Raw genomic sequence first — 21,160 nt, forward strand, 5'->3', positions numbered from 1 at the left:
TTTTTTTGGTTTTACGCTTTGTCTTTTTGGTTTTTATTGTCTTTTTCTCTAAACATGTCATTTTAAAAAAATGTTTTATTGTGAATTATGGGATAGTTTACATGGGAGAACATTAGTTTTATATTCATCCTATCGTATATCGTTTCATTGTCATGGTTATAGTCCCCTCCATACATCATCAAGCAACCACAGGGTATACACTGTAAGTCTGCTTCCTGGTCGTCAGCACAGAGCCCCTCTCCCTCTCTGGGTCTAAAGTCCCCAACTGCTCCATCTTTCCATGTCATTGTCTCTGCCTCCATCTCAGGCATCACTGTTTCTCTGGGTAGAGTCCCGTTCTCTGCTCTTCTCCCTTGATGGTCCCAGGGACCTCTGCTCCTAGACTAAAAAGTTAATCACTCCTCTCCTTGCTACAAAACGTCTACTTTTACATTTCCAACCCTCACAATTAGTCCTGATAACAAATATTCACTATTGTATCACAAGAGACCTATCCGCATTTCATTTCATCAGCCCTGCCTAGACAGATTGGATACTACTCAGTGGAGATTCTACCTTTCTTCATGCCCTCTGGATCTAGGTTCCCTCTTGAAAGCTTGTAAGCCAGTCACTTCTTGCCTTTGTAGCCCCTCCCCCCCCTTTTTTGGGTAGCCAATGCCCAAGTTGCCCATCCCTGTCTACTCTGTGTGGAGGGGGTGGGAATGATCCTTGCTGTAAAGATTTGTTTTATCTTTTGAGCTACTACATCCATAGGTGTAGGTCAAGTTCATCAAATTGTATCAGATTACTCTTTTTCCCCTCTTCTTTCTTCTTTTGGTTGACCTCTGATCATCCATTTACTGAAGCCAGGTCAAGTGGGTATTATCTGCAAGTGTGGGTGTTCTTGTGCATATGCCCTCTCTTATTAGCTGGACACTTCACTTTCCACTCTAGTCCTCTGTGGCTATGTCCCTGACTCTGGGCCCAAGAGTCCCCAGGTCTTGCCACACTGCTGGCCAATCAGGTCTCCACCTGTGAACCGCCAATTTTTAGGTTACCAGCTGAGTAAGTTAACCACCAGTGAGTCTGAGTAGGAATAAAAGCCCCAAACCCTAGACATTCTGATACCATTACTCTCCTCCAAGAATGTGACTTCACTACTGAGAATCATTGCTGTGACCAGAAAGAGAGCCCCACCCCCAAAAAAAGCCAAGACAGCATAGCAGAAGTAATTCACAACATTTATTGAGTACCTACAGTGTGCCGAATATTGGAAAAAATACTAAAAGGAAACACAATGGAGATTCAACAGCAATTGTCACTTGTTTCCTGAAGATGACATTTGTTTCCTGGAGAGGACAATGATTAAGTATACAACACATGTGTAGCCAAGCCATATACACACAGGCACTGGTATTAACGGATACAAGATTGTTATGAGAGATTGCCATGACAACTAGGCACAGGGTTTAATGAAAGACTCTCCATTCCAGTGCTGAAGTTCTATGTCACCATTCTGGTGATGAATGGGACCTACCAGGAAACATGAGAAAGAAGACCAGAAACTTGATGAATTTACTTTCCATTCTTGATTCCATATGCCACTTCATTTCAAATCCAAATTAGCACGAAATAAAAACAGTTGACTCGACAGAGTATTTATAATAACTTAATGTTCTTTCTTCTTCTTCTTCTTTTTTTAAAGAGCAATATCAACCTGATGGTAGTACCATTTCCAATAGTAGAACACAGATTACTAAAGTTTCACAAAATGTACTTATGATTTTTGTTTTAAAGAAGAAAAAAGCTGTTAAGTACATTTTGTGAAACACCTTCCGACAAATTCAGTGAATAGGTATTTCTGTATCTGGGGTATCTGGTTTATAATTTTACAATCTTTAAAAATGATTGATAAGTAGGGTTGTCAATGTGCAACAGAAAAACTGACATCTAGTTTGGAAGGTCTTTATATTGAACAGTCAGACTTTGAATCATTTCTTCTCAGTTAGCACATGACCATTCTCCCCCCCCTGAAAAACAAAATGGTGACATGCCTACCATATTAGAATAAACATCCCTTCCCCTATTTATTATAAGTACTTGCCACTCTCTAACCTTTCCCCCACAAAAGTCCCCCCACCCCCCAACAATTAGAATCACTGGCTCTTGTGTTCCATGCAGAGTGCCTGGCATGAGTTAATGGACAATCACAGTTTACTGAAAGCGAGAAAAAGAAAAGCTCATTTCTCAGATGCCTGGGGGTATGAAAGGTTAGGTTGAACACTGGTTTTTTTTTCCCTTCCTTTCTCCTCCTCTTCCTCTCTCTTTTCCTTCCTAAAGTAGCATGTAAATTTGTTTCCTTAAAACATGTTCATGTTAATTTATTTAAACAAATAAGATAATGGTGCTCTAAACAAAAGACAGCTATGCTGGTAGACCAGGCTGATGAGTATTTGTCCATAAATGCACTTCTGGAATCTACATATGTAGCGCTGTGGGCTAATGTACTGGACTGCAAAGCGAGTTTGAATCACAAGGTTGAAGGTTCAAGCTCATTAGCTGCTCCTTGGAAACAACTATACAGGGTTACTATGGGTCGGAACTGACTCTTAACACTACCACCACCACCATCCAATTTAAAATAGAAATTTCAAAATTAGAGAGATTTCGATACTCATTTGTAACACAACACCAACTTTTGTGAAGGAATCAAAAAAAGATACAACTTGCTGAATTCCAATATCCATGAACTATTCTTGGTTATTTTTTGATACATCAAAGACATAAAGAACATACTTGTGTATTTGGTTTACACATGTACAATTAATACAATGAATCGCAAATACATAGATTCTATATAAAGGCATAGTCAACTTTGACATTCGAACACTATTTATTGACTGCATCCAAGTTTGCCAGTTTTTATTCTGGGCTTAACTATCCATATTTCCACTCTTACCCAGGTATGTATATATATATATAACTTGCACCTTCCCTTTTTAACTGCAGGTCTTTCTGCATAAGAAAGAAGTGTCACATGAGTACAAGCAATTAAATTGAGGCACAGAAACCACAGGGTTTAAGATCATCATATAAAAGAGGAATTAAGCAATATATATATATATATATATATATAAATCTCCTGGTATGATGTTGCAGGTTAATGTGCTGGACTGCATGGTTAGTTTGAACTGAAAGGTCGGCTTTTCAAACTCACCAGCTGCTCCTCAGAAACCCTATACGGGGTCGCTATGAGTTGGAACCGACTCTTCGGCACGTAACAACAACAACAATAGATATGATTAAAGTGGGAAGAGTATTTGTTTTCTCCTTCTGGTAATTAACATTCTCCCTATTAAGACAATATTCGATTTTCTTCCAATTTCTTTTTAGAGCTATCAGTTTCAGTTTCTATTGTTTGCTATTCTGATGATGACTTACCTTGTTTTTGTCACTGAATGTCCATCCATGACTGACCACAAGAAGACAACATCCAGTGGGTCTCCTGTTCTCTTACTACAGAAAATGGCCAGTGGAGATTTTACTTCAGGTTCCTTTTGTGGTCACAAAAAGGTGGGCAACCACAGTGTATTGGTGAAAGCACGGTGGGTTCCCAGGGACAGAGTAGTCGCCACAGTCCAACACCAGCAGAAGAAGCAGAGCACAGAAGTGCTTCCCTATGGGGAGTGAACGCCCACCTTGGATGTTCCAGAATCTTCTAAAACTCATATCTCTGTTTGGAATATTTGCAGCAGCACTCCGGACCTTTGTGACCGACAGCTTCTTTTGATGGTGAATGCCACGGAACATTTCCCGCCTAAAAACCAAGTCCTGGATCTACCCTAGAGGAGCCCCCTTCTTGATCCGGAAATGAAACCTCCCTTCTCCTTCACTGCTTCCCTCCTTCTCTTCCTCCCCCAGCCCCACTCCTGCCTTGTGCAGTGGAGGGACCCAGGGTGGTTCACGGGGGTGGGGCAGAAGCACTCATGTGGCTGTAGGAATACCTGGACAGTGAGGCCCCGGTGGTCCTGCCTTCTTCCTCCTCTCCCACTTCTCCTCTCACTCCTGCGGGGCCGGGGCTGGGACAACAGGGGAAGGTGGCCAGGAAGCTGAGGCGGAAGCGTTTGTTCATGAAGCAGTAGATGATAGGGTTGACACAAGAAGACGTGTAGGACAGCAGGAGGATGAAGGAGATGGGGGCCCCTGAGAGGCGGCGCTCGGCAGAAGCGGTGTCATACGCCCGCCAGGCGTTGGCGCTGAAAATGGGCATCCAGCATAGAAAGAAGAGGACCACGATGACAATGAGCATGCGGATCACCCGCTTCTTGGCCATCAGGTTGGCTGCGGAGCTGCTGCTCCTGATGCGGCCCACCCTGCTGCTGCTGCTGCGGGTGGATAGTTGCTGCAGCTCCAGCCTCCTGGGGTGCTTGGACGTCCGCAGGTAACACCCATCGCTGTCCTCGTACCGGCCACTGCTGCCCGAGCTGAGTTTCCTTTCTGGGTGGGCGATGACATCACACTTATTTAGGGGGCTAGGTCGTGTCCGAGGAACCCCTTTCCCACTTCATTAGGAGAACCTAAACTGAGAACAGGCCAGGCAACCTTGGACCTACATTGACTTGGGAAGAACTGATCTGTTGCTAGTCTTTTCCCTCAAATAGAAAGCTATTTTTCAGAAACAAAAATTTATGTCTATCCATGTAGATGACAGGGATCAAGAGAACTAGTGAGTGTTCATACTCTATTCCTTTCTTATTCCGGTCCACACATAAAAGTTTACTTGGTCAATCTGTAGATTACTTTTATTGGGGGAAATCTAGATACTTAACAAAAATAAGAGAAGCTAGAGAGATTAAATTATCTACACAGTAAAGAGAGGAACAAGGGCATGGGATGCTGAGGGGGAAAGTTATGCTGACAAACGTGTTGGGCTAAGTGTTAGTGACTAGTGCATTGTAATGAATGGGAAAGGAAGGAGGTGGTGAGAAAGAAGGGGTAGAGATGGAGGCAGAGTTGATTTAAAAAACCCAACTAGGCTGTATTAAAAATAAACTAGGTTTTAAATACAAGGGGGCTTCAAAAGGTGTATGGGAAAATTCCATTTTTATATAGCACTCTCATAAAATCTCTTTGGATATCTTTGAAAAGACACAAGACCAGAATTACAATTAGCTTTCATTTGCTGAAGGGTTTGGATTTGAATACAACATTACAGAAAGCCGGGGACACATGGACCTTCGGCTTATACTGTGTGTGTATATTTTCTCATTTCTATTCCACTCAGCATCCTTTTAAGAGGAATGATTTTCCCATTTTGTAGAGGAGGAAATACAGATGTTGAGACTCATAACTGTACCTTATGTAACAGAGTCTTACAAGAATATTTAAAAATCTCTAACGTACTGTGTATGATGGGTATATTTATTTAAGTTCTAGAAACTGCTTTGGGTAGAAGCTTACAATCGAAAGATAGTTACCTTTAGCAGATTTCTTCTGGCTAACATCAAATTTTATTCCTTGGTAGAGTTCCAAAGAGATTAATCCATAGGCCACCATCATCACAATTCCAGGAATAAGAAAGAGGACGAGCAACAGGAATGTTTGCCTAGTAAAATACAAAACAATTCAATAACCAGCAACTTCAGTCTTTCAAATTCCAATGGGAAAGGATGATTGGTGCTCTTCCTTAACTGATCTGCACAAATACATTATTTACTAATACCTAATATTTTGGGACATTCCATGTCTAGAGGTTCAACAACTGGAAGTATCTCACTACTTTTCTTCCTTTCATATAGTGTTTCTTATGCACCCCTATGTGTTTGAACCAACTCAACAGCACCTAACAACAACAAAGATTAAGTCTGGTGGTCTGCATGTGGATCAAGTCAAAATACTAAAAATTGCAAAAGCTTGCATTCATCTAGGACTTCTTATATTTGCACTACAGCAGGGTAAGTATTTTCTCTACATTAGTTTGTTTAATTCCCATACTATATGGCACTTTAAGATAAGCAGTGGACTTCTAACTGCAAGGTCAGCAGCTTCAAATTCACCAGTTTCTCTGCAGAGAAAAAGATGAGGTTTTCAGCTCCAGTAAAGACATTCAGCCTTGGAAACTCTGCACAGGTTTGCTATAAGTCAGAATTGGCTGGTTTTGTTTGGTTTTGTTGGTTATGATCATATTACCTACTTTATAGATGGGGAAACTGAGCGCCAAAGAGTTTAAATAACTTTTCCAAAGTCATGCAGCTAGCATATATAGCTGAGGTTTGGGAGTCCAAGCCAAGTAGTATTGGTTCCAGAACATACCATTGTTAACTTTAGAACAGCAGAGTAGTCAAATGCTTTGGTAGGGATGATGGGAACTTCCTTAGTTTTGTAAAATATTGCATTCTTACTGTTTCTGGCAGTTCCTGGGGGCCCATGAGAAGAGTTCAGATGTTCTCAGAGGTCTCCATTCCCCATAACCCATGAAGTAAGCACAGTGGCATACACATCTATAGTGCCTCAAAGGGCAGAGCTATGCCTTCTGTAAACATGTCTGAGTCCTGAAAGATCGCAGGTTCCTCCTTTATGAGTCTAGCCTCCAAATCACTTTAGCAGTCTGGCATGTGTTAGGTTGCAGGATTAGGCCATAAACTTGTCAGACACTTACAGTGGCTGGGCCATTTCTCATTTCAATTGGACATGTTTTGATAAGATTCCTTTTCAAGTCATGGAAAATGTCCCTCTCCTATGCAATATATAATTCTTTTTATGTGTGTGTTCCTTGGTTGAAATGAAAGGAACAAGGCAGAGAAAGCCGAAATTATCTGAGTTTTTAGCCATTTATGAATATCTTGCTCTGTGCTTCTAAAACATCTTTGGAATTAGTAAACCTAATACCCTGCAGTTGTATAACCTTTTTAAGTTATTTAATGACATTTTCTTATGCATGCTGTTAGCTGCCCAGTGAGGTAGAGTTATTCTTCTTTTTTTATATCTAGATAAAAGAACCTAAAGATCAGAGAGGTGATGTGAACTCACCCAAGATCACCTAGCTAGTCAGCAAAAGAGTGGGTACCAGACCCTTGCTTTTTTATTTCTGGTAAAGTGCCCCATGCGAGTACAATGACTACAGTCCTTAGAAACCCATGTGGCTTTTAGATTAACTGGTCCCATTGCCAGTTCTTTAGAAAACTGTAGCTCTCCAAGTCATCTAGTCCCACACACCATTTGACCAGAGTGGTTAAGAGATTCTGCTGCTTAGATGAGATGTACAACCTTGGGCAACTTACTTAACTTCTCCAGAGCTCAGTTTCTTCATCTGTAAAATGAAGATACTAGCTGTACATGGGTGACGCAAATGGTGCATATGCTCAGCTGCTAACCAAAAGGTAGGAGATTTGGGTCCACCCTGAAGTGCTTTGGGAAAAAGGTCTGGCCACCTGCTTGTGAAAACCTAGCCCCATTGAAAACCCTAAGGAGCCCAATCCAGTTCTGCTACCCATGGGCTCTCCGTGAATCAGAGTCGACTCCATTGCAACTAGTTCTCACCGCGTAGGGTTTTGAGACGTTTAAATGAGTGGCTGTCATATGTGTGGCATTTAGAGTGGGGCTCTCTACGTTTGCTATGACTATTATCCTAGAAAGAGGTTACACCAACCCTGCCTCAAAAAGTCTCCTCAAAGCTGATTCCAGAGCCACCCTGGGGAATACATTCTACCGTGTCATAATACTGCAAACTGATATCACATTATACCTATACATGTGTATATGTAGCTATATCTTTAAAACCAACAACAAACCACTCTGCAACCTTACCAGGACTGCTGAATAACATCATTTGGCAGCAGAAAGCGGCACATATTGGCTGTCTGGTTGTTATTTTTGGTAAAAGGCACCAAGTTGCTATAAATTGGGTACGGAGTCATGATGGTAAAGGAGAGGCACCAGGTAGCAGCAATCACTTTCAGCGCATGGGACTTTGTCTGCCAAACCCGGGACTGCAAGGGTTTGCAAATCGCACCGTATCTCTCAAGAGATATGGCAACCAGATTAAAAGTAGATACACTCACAGAGGTGCCTGTGAAAGGAACAAAGAAGTCAGTTACGTTGGCTCTGAAATCCAATGCTTATTTGCACACCAGCTTAAACATGACTGATTGCACAGGTTTGGTATCAAAGGAAAACTCTCCGAGGGTAAAGAAATCTATAGCATATGGATCTTGTTTTGTTTTGTTTTTTTAAAAAAAACAACCAGATTTATTTCCAGCTGTGTTCCAAAATGAATTTAAAGCATTTAAAACAACACATTTACAAATCGACCTCATTGCCAATTTTTAGATAAGAGTTTTTTGAGCTTCAATCTCAATCTTACTCCTTGTTTAGGCAGAAGATGCTCATTAATTAATTATCAAGGGGAGGACATAGGTTCTTCTCCCGTAGAAGTGGTTTTGGGAAAAGCTCTAATTTTTAACACAGTCTGCGTAGTTAAGTTGACCTTAAAAATCCTAGATTCGAAAAGGGCTCTGTAATCTTGAAAGCTCACTGGGATCTGAGCTGTAGGCATTAAGAGTCTTTCTGAAAATTTCTAGTACAGACTGCTGTTGTTGTTAAGTGTTGTCGAGTCAGTTCTGACTCATAGCAACCCTGTATAGGGCTTCTGAGGAACAGGTGGTGGGTTTGAACTGCCAACTTTGTGGCTCATAGTGTTGTTAAGATTGAAAAACTCCAAATTCTAAAATGTACTTTGGTTTGTTTGATTTTGAAATCCATAGTACGGAAAGAGAAAGAAGAAGCACCCCATATTGACAGTAAAGATTTCTCTGCATGAAGGCACGAGGCCCTGTCTTTGTATTCTTTTCCCTTTTCTGTATTTTGTAGAGTGAGCTTGGATTATTGCTATGATGGGGAAGACAGTGAGTAAACCTCATTTTAAGAGATTTACTTACACAGTCCTGGTGTGGGGCTGTAGGATAAACTCTGGAACGCTAACCATAAGGTTGGCAGTTCAAACCCACCAGATGCTCCTTGGGAACCCTATTCAGGATTGCTAGGAATTGAAACTGACTTGACAACACTTAACAACAAAAATAGCAGTAAACAAAGTTGAAGTTTTCTTATTTTTTGTCCTGTGTGTATAAGTATCTTTATCACTTTGAAATTCCCTTAAACTCATCTACTCTTCTTCTTCTACTGATTATCTGTTACCACAATTTCTTTAGCCACACATTGGCTAAGTCTCAGCATAGCAATGGTTGTGAAACTGGCATAAGACTTGACCGAGCAACAATTCCTTCCATTGTACATAAAGTTCCTGTGAGGCAGAGCTGACTTGATGACCTCTAACAACAGGAAAGGATATTTGGGAGCAGAGCTTCTTAACCTGGGACCCTTAGATTCTCACTGTGTTTGTTGTTGTCAACTGTTGTTCATTGCTGTTGAGTAGGTTCCTACCCATAGCGACCTCATCTAAGGTTTCCAAGGAGCAACTGGTGAATTTGAACTGCCGACCTGTGGTTCAAACCGACCTTGCAGTCCAGTGCTTATCCTACAGCGCAATACTGGGATAAATCTTCTGAAACTATGAGTGGAAATGTCCTTTTATCTAGGGAGACTCTCCATAGCTTTTAAAAAAAGTTTAAAAGGAGTATATGACTCCCAAACCGTTAAGTAGAACTGCAATAGCCGGGGCAAGAGTCTCTTCATCTTACTGGACTTTACCCTCAGGAAGCAATGGCATTTAGGTTAGAGACCAAAGGTAACCTAAATCTCCTCACGGAGTCAAACCTGCATAATAGGTCCACTGTAACTATAAACCCCTATGAGGAAAATACACTTTTTTTATTTTGCCAAATGATAGGAGTTTAGCTGATAGTAATAGTTTTGAGAGGACTCCTGGTATGGTGCTGTACGATAAGCCCTGGGCTGGGAACCACAGGGTTGGCAGTTCAAACCCACCAGCTGCCCCCTGGAAATCCTGTGCAGGGCATCTATGAGTCAGAATCAACTTGACGGCACATAACAAAACAACAATTTTTTAATGTATTGAGAAGACCACAAAATTGAGGGAAGAAGCTAAATAGCTGTATTTAGAAATCCAATAAAATCATGATTGCACTGCAAGGACTTTCAGGATGATCCTGCTTTTCTTTTTGGTTCTTTAAAATCATTTTTAAAAATTGAGGTGAAATTCATATTCCATACAATTAACTATTTTAAAGTGAATAATCCTGTGATGTTGAGTCCATTTATAAAAGTCCATTTATAAAAGCATGCGACCACCAAGAAACGGGTTGAAATCCCCTTTCATGTGTCCTGGTTAGGGTTCTTAGATAAGAGCCCCGGAAGATATGTCTGGAAGTGCCTTAACGTTATAATGCACTGTGCAATGCTACTTGTTACTATTGTGGTATGATTTAACAGAGATGCTCGTCACTTGTAAGTCCTTTTCTATTTTCAGAGGATGGAGGCACACACTGACATGTTCTGGTTATTTGTCCCGAGCCCTTGGGTCAGTAATTCATCATCATTTTGTCAGTACTGGCACCTGCTTCCACGACTGGGAAAAATAAAGGCATCACAGAAGACTGCCCTAGTCCAACTTGATTTTGTATATTTTGCAAAGTTTGAGTCTTAACAAAAAGAACTTCTCTTTTCCCACCTCCCAACTACTTCTCAAAATGGTCAAGGGACACGGCCATTTGATGGACAGAGGGAACCAAGAAACCTATTTCTGTTCAGCCTCAGGAGAACCACAGCAGTGGGTAAACTGAGGGAGCGTACTCCCATTGGGAAGTGGAGGGAAGAGAACTGCGTTCAGAGTCTGGTTTGATGTACCACTGAGAATCCTTGGGCATGTTACTCTGTGAGACTGGAAACAGACCTTCATTTACTTCATAGGGTGGGCAGTGCTGCTGTAACAAAAATATCACAAGTGGATGACTTAACAAAAACTTATTCCCACACAGTGTTTTGTTGTTAAGTGCTGCCGAGTGAGTTCCGACCTATAGCGACCCTTTATAGGGTTTCTGAGGAGCGACAGGTGAATTTGAACTGCCGACCTTGCAGTTCAAACTGCCCTTGTGGTCCAGTGCATTATCCTGCAGCGCCACACCACAGTTTAGATGGTTAGAAATCAAATTCTAGGGGAAGACTTCTTGTTGGCTTTAGGGAAAGTTCCTTGTCTCCTTTCAACATCTGGGGTCTGACATTCCTTGGAGATCTCCTTGTGTCTTGGAGTCAATTTTCCCCTGCCTCTAGGAGGTTCTCGGCACAGGAACCCTGGGTTCACTGCTGGCTCTTCTTTATGAATAGTCCTAAGGCCCCTCCCTCTCTGCTTGCTTCACTTTCCTTTCATCTCTTGTAAGATAAAAGGTGAGGCAGGCCAGGGAAACTCCCCTAACACTGGATCAGGACTGTGGCCTGAGTGAGTAAGGGTGTTGTAGTCCACCCTAATCCCCTTACAAATGATTGGCTGGTCACACCATGGGGATGACCACATCATTACATAACTACCAAAAGACGTCATTATATAACTTCCAAACCACCGGGAAGCATGGCCCAGCCAAGATGACACACACTTTGGGGTCATGACAGGTAGTTGAGAATAAAAATAAGATAAGATAATGGGGTAAAAACACTTAGTACAATATCCGGTGCACGACAAGTACTAAATAATATTAGCTCTTATGAGTCTTATGATTACCATCATATTGATGAGCACAGGCAGACAGGGACACATCTCAGCTAATCAAGACCAGCTCCTTGATTGGCTGACATGTGTAACCTCTCCTCCGGGCCAGAGACCTCTTCACTCTGCCTGAGATGCTCAAAGACCTTGGAAGAACAACCTGGAAAGTGAATCCTGAGAAGGGACCCTAGAATTGTGATCCAACAGATTTTCAAATAACCCGTGTTCCTAGTAAACAAGAGCAACACCAGTAATCAGCCCTCTGCCACCCCATCACCCCAAAAGCCATGACTCAAGTAGAGATGAGGATACTGTCAATGAGTTCCAGAAAGGGTTAGAGATGCTTGTGTCCCTCTAACTTTTAAATGAGGAGTGGGGAGCATATGGCCTGTGAGCCATCTAAGGCCCATGAAATGATTTGGTCTGGCCCTGCCAAGTCAACTGCAGTTCCAGCCATCACATTGTTGTTGTTAAGTGCCGTCAAATCGATTCCGACTCATAACAACCCTGTATAGGGTTTCCAAGGAGCAGCTGGTGAGCTTGAACCACCGACCTTGCAGTTCAAATGACTTTGCAGTCTAACACATTAGCCCACAGCGCCACACCAGGACTCCCATCACATTCGCTTATTGTTCTTAATTGAGTTAATTAAATGTTTGATCAAATATAACAGGATGATTTTTAAGTTGATAGTTTTGTATGGCCTGCGAATGATGCTATAAATGTTGGCAGAAAAAAAGCTTCCCTACTGGCACCATAGGATAAGCACTCAATTTCAAGGTCGGTTTGAACTGCAAAGTCGGCAGTTCAAACTCACCAGACACTCATCGGAAATCCCATACAGGGTCGCTATGTGTCGGAACCAATTCAACGGCGCTTAATAACAACACCCCTGTTTTAAACAAAAGGCAAGCAAAGCAAACGTCTTCTGTGTTTTCACACCAACTTATTTCACAGTTAGAAATGGACTTTTTCTTTAAATTGGTAAAAATATAGACAACCAAACATTCCCCGGTTCAACCATCTGTACATGGATAATTCAATGACCTTCATTGAATTCTTCATGTCATTTTAACCATTCTCACTATCCTTTTCCCAGGTGATTCTACCACCATTAACATAAACTCTTGTCTTTCATCTGTTGTACATAGAGTCTGTGTGAATCCAAACCAACTCAACAGCACCTAAGAACAAAAACAATGCCTTCTAGGCCCAAACTCCCCCTTCCCACCACTCGAGGTAGCCACTCATACTCTGGTTTCTATATAACTGCTTATTGTATCTAAGTGAGAACATACAGTGCTTGTATTTTGGGGGCTGACTTATTTCACTCAGCATGATGTTTTCAAGGTTCATCTACGGTGCTGTGGAAAGCAAGAGTGGGCTTCTGAATAGTGTGAAGACTAACCTGACAAAACGCCAGCATCTCCATCCTTGCACATGGTCCCACACCACCAAGGGCTCAGGGTTTGGGCACTGCCGTCAGGGGCTTGGGAAGATTTGAGACCTGAGTGGGGCCCAGGGTGAGCTCTGGAAATAGTCCCTGGCAGCCACTTACCCATGAAGTAGGTGGTGGTCTTGCAGACAGCACTGCCAAAGATGAAATCTTTGAGTAGATTGGGGATGAGGTTGAACGGCATGCAGAAGAGGCAGAGCATGAGGTCGCTGACAGCCAGGGAGAGCAGGAAGATGTTGGTGACAGTCCTCATTCTCTGGTTCCGGATCAGCACCGTGATGACCAGCGTGTTTCCCAGCACGCTGAGCAGGAATATCAAGGAATACAAGAGGATCTGCACAGCGGGCTGCCACTCTATAAAGAGGAACCGGGGATGAGGCAGACGGAAGGCTTATGAGAGCAAAAATGTAAAAACCTTAGCATCCAGTTATTTGTTGTTCATTTCTACCACCACCGCCACCCTTGTTATTTTTATTTCTTTCTTCCTTTATTTATTTTTTCCAGACGTTTATCATTGAGCCCAAGTCTGTCTGTGCTGGAAAGCACAGATTGATTTTGTCGCCTCTGAAAGATGGGTTTGCTAAAGGATTACTTGGGAACTACTTTTTTCTTAAAAACAAAGCTTCCCAAGTGAAAGGGGATCACTGTCTTTCCTAGTTGCAGAACAGTATTTCGCTCTAGTCACTTCTTCATGCCAGGTTTCCCCCAAGAAAAGGCACCTGCTGGGTTGTGACAGAACCTTTTCTGTCGTGCTTGTAACGTCCAGCTTTGACACTTGCATTGCCTTCTGCTACACTTCAGAGCCACAACCCACTGCCTTTGTTCCCCCAAGTTCTATAGATTCATTGCCCCCCTGCCATGGAGGACAATAGGACTATCTGGCTTACTCTGCCTTTTGATCTCTTATCTAAACTTCTGAATCCATAACTTTCTCCAGTCTTGTTTTTTGCCATAACTTTGTTCTATTTTCTTGATCAGCCTGTCTTTGCTGATTTCTCCCTCTACTTCATAGTTTTCTGAATTAAAATATCAGTCATTGACACCTACCTTTGGAAGCATGGGGCCGATTCAAGCAGAACAACGTCTCATTTTCGAGCCCGAGTTCGCAGAGAGGGGCAATGTTGCTTCCGTTCATAAGGAGACTGTCGAGCACGTCCATCCTTTTCCGCAGCTTCCCACCAAGTGCTGACGAGCTCACGCTGGGCTTTATTCCTCCAACGGTCCCAGATGCTCCCCGGTGGAACCTGCTGTGGAGGGGCAGAGGCAGAACGATTTCCAGGTGTGGGCTCTGACAGCCATTCCTATGGGTGCCTTCAGCTCACCAGGCACCAGCTAGCTGGGCAGGCATTGGCACTCCTGTCGTGGGAGAGGCAGCTAATAGCAAGCCAAGCCCACGCCACCTTCCAGGTCAGTCCCTCCCTTCCTGGGCCAGTCTTGAGGCCCTGAGCTCAGACAGCCAGACTGCAAGTTAACCCTTTCCAGTGTGTACCTGCTTTGACACACATGCACACACAGGTCCATGGCAACACATGTGTGAATGAACACACACAGACACACATGTACACATACACAGTGCAGTGGCACACAGTGGACACACATATATGCACACATGTGGATGAAAACACATGGATGCTCACAGGAACACACATGTACACGCACAATGTGGGCACACAGTGGATACATATATATGCACAAATGTGGATGAACAAACATGAGACTCACAGGCACACACATGTACACACACAATCCAGGAGAACACAGTCGATACATATATGCATACCCATGCAGACGAACACACATGGTCACTCACAGGGACACACATGTACACATATACAATGCAGGGACACACAGTTGATACATATATGTGCACACATGTGGATGAACACACATAGGTACTCACGGGACACACATTACACACAACACATGAGCACACATAGAGATATACACATGTGTACACATGGAGACACATGGACCCATACAGAGACACACACAAACATTTGCACACATATGCTATACATATAGATACACACATTCATGTACAAACAGGGACATACATGTATACATGCATGAATGCACACACATGCAAACACACACTTCCATACTACCTCTCCTTCCTGTATAGGTAGCTGTCACCATCCCTGTTGTATCCAGAGTAAAGCCCACACTGGCTGTGTGAGACAGGAACAACCAACACAGTAACAGATATGATAATGCAGCCTGTCAGGATGGAAGGACACTGAGGGGCTTGTTTCTACCTCCTTATATAAAAGCAATTAGTGCCTTTTAGCTCTGGAACCGTGCCCGGTAGCCTGTGTGGGTATAACTGCTGGCTGCTGGTTGCTCCCAACCACACTGTTATTCCTCTGGTCTCTGCCTTTGTTAACCAGGAAGAGGGGGTTATTTTTGAATAGGGATTCCTAGGTCATTGCTGTAAGAAAGTAAGCTTTTTCTTTCATTCCTTTATTCACCCATGTACTCATTTGGCAGTGCTAGTGTGGTGCTGTGAAATAATGCACTGGACCTCAAGGTGGGTTTGAACTGCAAGGTCGGCAGTTCAAACCCACCAGCTGCTCCTCAGAAACCACAACAGCCCAGGACCTTTCTTTAGCTCAGGCACTTTGCTAGGCATGGGAGATACAAAAATGAACAAACAGGCTGAGTCCATTCTGCCACGAAGCCGGTGCAGGAAGGAGGGCCTTGGAGAAAGCCAGTAGGCCTGGAAGCAGATAATGAGCAAAACCATTTCCGATAGTGATAAGCATCAGGAAAGGGTAAAGAGGGAGATGTGATGCAGAGAGGCTTAATTCCCCAGTGCTGCTGTACCACGACTATCATCTTGTTGACAGTTGATAAGTGTGGTCGAGTTGGTTCCTACTCATAGCGACCCTCTGCACAACAGAACAAAACACTACCCAGTCCTGAGCCAACCTCACAATTTGTTGCCACACTTGAGCTCATTGCTGCTGCCATATTGCCAATCCATCTCGCTGGGGGTCTTCCTCTTTTTCTCTGACCCTCCCCCTTACCAAACATGTCTGATACCACAGTGGATGTTTTTAAAGAACAGACGTTTATTTTCTCACACTTCTGGAGGCTAAAAATCCACATCAATTCCTTTCTTGTCCATAGTTTTGGGTGTTCTTCAGTTCCTTGGTGTTCTTTGGCTTGCAGAACATCCTCATGTGTTGTTGCCCTTCCCCTTAACCCCTCCCCTCCATCTGTGTCTATTCTGGTCTTTTTATAATTCAGAAGTGATTAGGTTTGGGACCCAGCCTTCTTGCCTATGACCTCATTAACATAACACACTATTTCCTGGCCGGATCATATTCACACATACCAGGACCAGGAATTCATCAACAAATATTTGGGGGATCACCATTCAATCCTTAGTGGATCAGAGGTGCAATCCATAGATTGGGTGGTCAGAAAAGTAGGGGACCTCAATTACAAGGTAAGCTGTGGGAGAGGTGTTTTCTAGGCACGGTGAAATCTATGAAATCTGAAACTCGGTGGAACTGCCTTGCTGTTCCAGGTCTTGTAAGTTTTCCACCTTTGACAGGAACCTTACCATTTTCCTATTGCTTGTTTCAGTGGAAAATATTTGTTTTCCTTTTCTGACAGGTTTCTGCCAGACACAGGTTGTAGCTTTTACAGGTTTTACTGTGGAAGGAAAAGCATTCACGGCAGAGTCAGCGAGCACAAAGGCTCTGAGGTGGGAATGCGCTGCTCTTTGAGATACAAATAGAAGTAGAGTAAGTGAGGGTGAACGTGGTGGGAGTAGAGATTAGCAAGGGGACCCATCAACACCTGTTATACAGATGGTATTCTCAGTTCGGACCTCTGGGAAAGCTACGGAGCCACGTGTTATACCTGTAGCTTGGCTGAGCTGAGAGATGGTCCATCCAGACTTCTGCGGCTCCTCCCACTGCAACAACACTTCTCAGTACATTTTGTCCTTGTTGGTGGGGCAACATGCTGAGTCCCTGCTGGGTAGAGATGGGCTGACACTTTTCTTGTTGAGCTTCTGGATGTGGAGTTGGACAGAGGAAGTGGTATCTCTTCCATGAGCACATCACACCTGGGGCACTTGATTATCGAATAGTAGAGGTAGAAGAGACAGGTAGTTATCAGGACAAGTTTTGACATCAAACAGAGCTGGGACCAAAAGTCTGGCTTCACTGATTGATTGATTACCTGCTGAAAAGTTCAGGGCAACTTTCTTAATCTCTGGATCTTAGGATCCATTTTCTTTATCTGTCAAATTGGGATCAAGTGACTTTATAGATCTTTGTTATGAAGACTGACCAATTGACTTAACACAAAAGGTGCTCAGTATCTTTGAGTCAGTTCTGGCTCATAGTCAACCTGTATAGGGATTCCAAGTGGCTGGGGGGTTTGAACCTCCCACCTTGAGGTTAGCAGTCCAGTCCTTATCCTGCAGCACCATACCAAGACTCCTAATAAATCATAGATATTACTATTAATAAAACAAACAAAAACCAGTGCCATGGAGTTGATTACTACTTGGAGCGACCCCATGTGTATCAGACTAGAACTGGGCTCCATGCGGTTTTCGATGCTTTGTTGTTGTTGTTGTAAGTAGTTCATTAGACCTTTCTTCTGAGGGACTTCTAGAAGACTCCAAACACCAACCTCTCAGCTCACAGCTGAGCATGTTAACAGTTCACACCACCCAGGAACTCCAGAATAGATGGCAGTTAATAACAATAACAACAATTACTATTATTAATCACTCTTTACACATGAGAAAATGAGGTCCAGAGTGGGCACTTGATTTACTGGTGAAAACTAACCTACAGGTCTCCTGACGTCTACTTGCAGGTCCCGCAAACCTCATTTTGACGTAGAAGTAAGCTTGATGTTCGAAAAGCAGCCTGAAGCCTCTTTATGGTTAGTTCAGGATTGAGTAGTCTATTTGGAGCCAGGGCACCTGTGTCTAGTCCCCTTCTTGCCCCACGTCCTATTACATGAATCTTCCCAGTCTATAGGCTGACTACAGACCCTGCCCACCAGCAGGAACATGTGTCCTGATTTGGGGAGGGTTACACGTTCAAGTTTTGACCTCTGGGTGTATCTGCATTTCACCCCACTGCTATTCCAGTAGGTCCTTGGGTGGTACAGCCTACTCACTGACACCTAGTGACCACTAGCCTAAAGGTTGGTGGTTCAAAACCACCCAATGGTTCCATGAGAGAAAGGCCTCAAGACCTGCTTCTGTAAAGATTACAGCCAAGAGAACCCTAGATAACATTCTCCTCTGTAACATGTACCACTGCTCTGAGTTGGCTTTGAAAGCTATTTAAAAGAATAAACTTAACAGCAAATCATTTATTATGTGACAGACAATTTTTCATAGAAATCACATGCTGTAAACGAAATACATTCTTCTAACTTACAAGAAGCTTACATCAATTATATATTAACAAAAGATATTAAATTTTACTGCAAAATATTATAAAAGTGATACAATTTGTGCCTTTAAATGTTTAATTATGTGATTTAAACAGGGAAATGGGAAAACAAACAAACACAAAATTCAAGACAGGCCTGGCTTTAAGATTTTTTTGCATTTGATTCATTCTACTTTGACATCATCTCCCATTAGCTGTTACACATAAGAGACAACTGTAGAAATCTGGATGCTCACCAACACAAATGAAGGAAGCAGGTTTGTTTCCAAGGTATTATATGCTCTAGTGGCAGAACCTGGGTTAACGGGGAATTTATTTTCATGCTCAAATGCTTCAAATTTGTGTGCGTGTCCCGAAATATGAATGTCCACATCAAACTGCCTCTGCAACAGAGCTAAGCTGGCTATAGCTCCCCATGGAATAACTTGATGAAACCAATTTTGAACTCTTCAGCACCCACAGCTTTCTGTTCTAGATCATTCAGATTCTCACTGAAGTCTCCTCTCACAATACGAATATCACTGGTAGAGTCTTGAGATAGTTGTAACTCTTTGGTGCAGAGAATGTGCTGAATCTTCTGGGGCACCAGCAGCTTTTTGAATTTCACAGGCAAGCTGTCCACAGCCATGAAGGATGTGCAGATCTCCTAATGCCAGCACCAACTGGAGACAGGGCAATCTTCATCTTTAGAGGGGGATACCTTCAGAAATTGATTGAAATACATAGTTATGTGGGGAGCAGGCTCCGTTCAGTCACAGCATGCCACTTGTAAGTTTTTGTGTTTTTTTTTTTTTTCCCTCCACGTGTGAATACGTGTTTCAGTCATGGCACTTAACAACAACAACAAAAACTACACTTAAAAACAAAAACAAAAAAACTATACAATTCACCTCTGTAGAACACATGTTATTAGTAAAGTGCAAAATATTTAACATCAACATATGGTTACAAAAGGGCATACCCACAGGGTTGCCTCATCAACTTAACTAGGCACTTTTTAATGTCAGCAAGCCAGGGATTTTGTGGGGGGAAGCTTCCGGATGGTTATCAGCTGTTCCAAGTCTCCTGCCATCTTGTGCCTTCTGTACTGGTTCATGTTGCGCAGCACCCAGGCACAGGGAGCTATGAAGGATGTAAAAGGCACCACAAGGCAGGCGGTCATCTCCAGGCCAGACATCGCGGTGGATCTGCAGGCCCAGCAGGACCATGCTGCCGCTGCAGAGCTGGCAGAGCATGGGCGGACAGAGCATGGTGAGACCGGCAATGCTAGCCAGGTGACGGCGCAACAACGATAGCACGTGGGAAGCAAGGCCAAGTGTGGTGAAGCTTCAGGCATCAAGGAACCGGTCTGCTGGAGGCCTAGGCAGCAGATGAGCTTGGCCCCGCCCCTGCCACGTCCCCCTTACTCCGTGCTCTCTCCACTTGTAAAGTTTTAAAACCCTAGGAGCTCTGGTAGCGTAGTGGTTATGAATCGGACTGTGAACCTTAAGGTCAGCAGTTCTAAACTACCAGATGCTCTGCTGGAGAAAGATGAGGCTTTCTGCTCGCATAAAGATTTACAGCCTCGGAAACCCAGTACAGGTTCGCTATGAGTCGGAACCCACTCCACAACACATAACAACAACGGTAGCTACTCTCCAAAGTAGGATTATCTCTGAGGACTATGTTATGCCAGTTGACAATAGTGTGTCCTGAGACTATGGTTCTGAACCCCTAGACCCAGGCAGTCACTCATTGAGGCTGCAAGTTTATGAGGAAGCAGACTGCCTCATCTTTCTCCTAGAGAGTAGCTGGTGGGTCCAAAGCACTGACCTTTCCTTAGCATATGAGTGCCTAACTCACTGCGTCACCAGGGCTCCTTCATTAAAATAGTGGTTAAAAAATTTCCAGATTTCTTTCCTAGAGATTCTGAGACTTCATCCAGAAGTCCAGGAATTTGCATTTTTTATCCAGCAGCCCTAGTGACTGGGAAATTTTACAGAAGCCATGAAGAGTCCAATCACCCAATCGATGACATGACTCAAAATGTGTATCAGTTGTTGAAAGGAAAATGGATTTACTCTGTAAACCTTCATCCAATTCACAACTGTTTTTGTTGTTGTTAGGTGCTGTAGAGTCAGTACCCCCTCATAGTGACCTTATGCACAAAAGAAGGAAACACTGCCCAGTGGTCCTGCACCAATCTCACAATCATTGCTGCACCGGATCCTATTGTTCCTGCCACTGCGCCAATCCATCTCGTTGGAGGGGGTCTTCCTCTTTTTCGCTGGCTTTACCAAGCGTGATGTCTGAAGTACAAGACACGGAAGTCTGGCCATCCTGGCTTCTAAGGATTATTCTGGCTGTTACTTCTTTCAACAAAGATTTGTTTGTTTTTCTGGCAGTCCATGGTACTTTTAATATTTTCCTACAACACCATAACTCAAATACATCAACTCTTCTACGATTTTCCTTATTCATTGTCCAACATTCACATGCATATGAGAAGGTACCATGGCTTGGTCCTCAAACTGGCATCTTTGCTCATGAACACTTTACAGAGGCTTTGTGCAACAGATTTGCTCAGTGCAATATGTCGTTTGATTTTTTGATTGCTGCTTCCATGAGTGTTGATGG

General features: G+C 43.1%; 1 protein-coding gene and 1 pseudogene across 1 annotated transcript; both read right to left on the minus strand.

Annotated features, from left to right (window-relative positions):
• Positions 1-3,907: 3,907 nt before the first annotated feature.
• On the minus strand, positions 3,908-14,324 carry CCKAR (cholecystokinin A receptor). The gene is made up of 5 exons (XM_006866307.1): positions 14,160-14,324; positions 13,215-13,466; positions 7,786-8,047; positions 5,457-5,584; positions 3,908-4,476 (listed from the first exon to the last, which is right to left on the minus strand). The coding sequence occupies exons 1-5, from the start codon at positions 14,269-14,271 to the stop codon at positions 3,941-3,943; spliced, it is 1,290 nt and encodes a 429-aa protein (XP_006866369.1). The 5' UTR covers positions 14,272-14,324; the 3' UTR covers positions 3,908-3,940.
• Positions 14,325-18,669: 4,345 nt separating this feature from the next.
• LOC102835219 lies at positions 18,670-20,619 on the minus strand (annotated as a pseudogene).
• Between the last annotated feature and the right edge of the window lie 541 nt (positions 20,620-21,160).

Source organism: Chrysochloris asiatica, unplaced genomic scaffold (genome assembly GCF_000296735.1).
Source record: "Chrysochloris asiatica unplaced genomic scaffold, ChrAsi1.0 scaffold00089, whole genome shotgun sequence".
Classification (NCBI taxonomy): domain Eukaryota; kingdom Metazoa; phylum Chordata; class Mammalia; order Afrosoricida; family Chrysochloridae; genus Chrysochloris; species Chrysochloris asiatica.

Excerpts from the sequence above, each read along its gene's own strand:
- CCKAR (XM_006866307.1), bottom strand. The coding sequence starts at position 14,271 with ATGGACGTGCTCGACAGTCTCCTTATGAACGGAAGCAACATTGCCCCT. Across the intron at positions 5,585-7,785 it reads GATGTTATTCAGCAGTCCTG|GCAAACATTCCTGTTGCTCG; the intron begins GTAAGGTTGCAG and ends GTATTTTACTAG. Across the intron at positions 4,477-5,456 it reads CCAGAAGAAATCTGCTAAAG|AAAGGAAACTCAGCTCGGGC; the intron begins GTAACTATCTTT and ends TCGCCCACCCAG.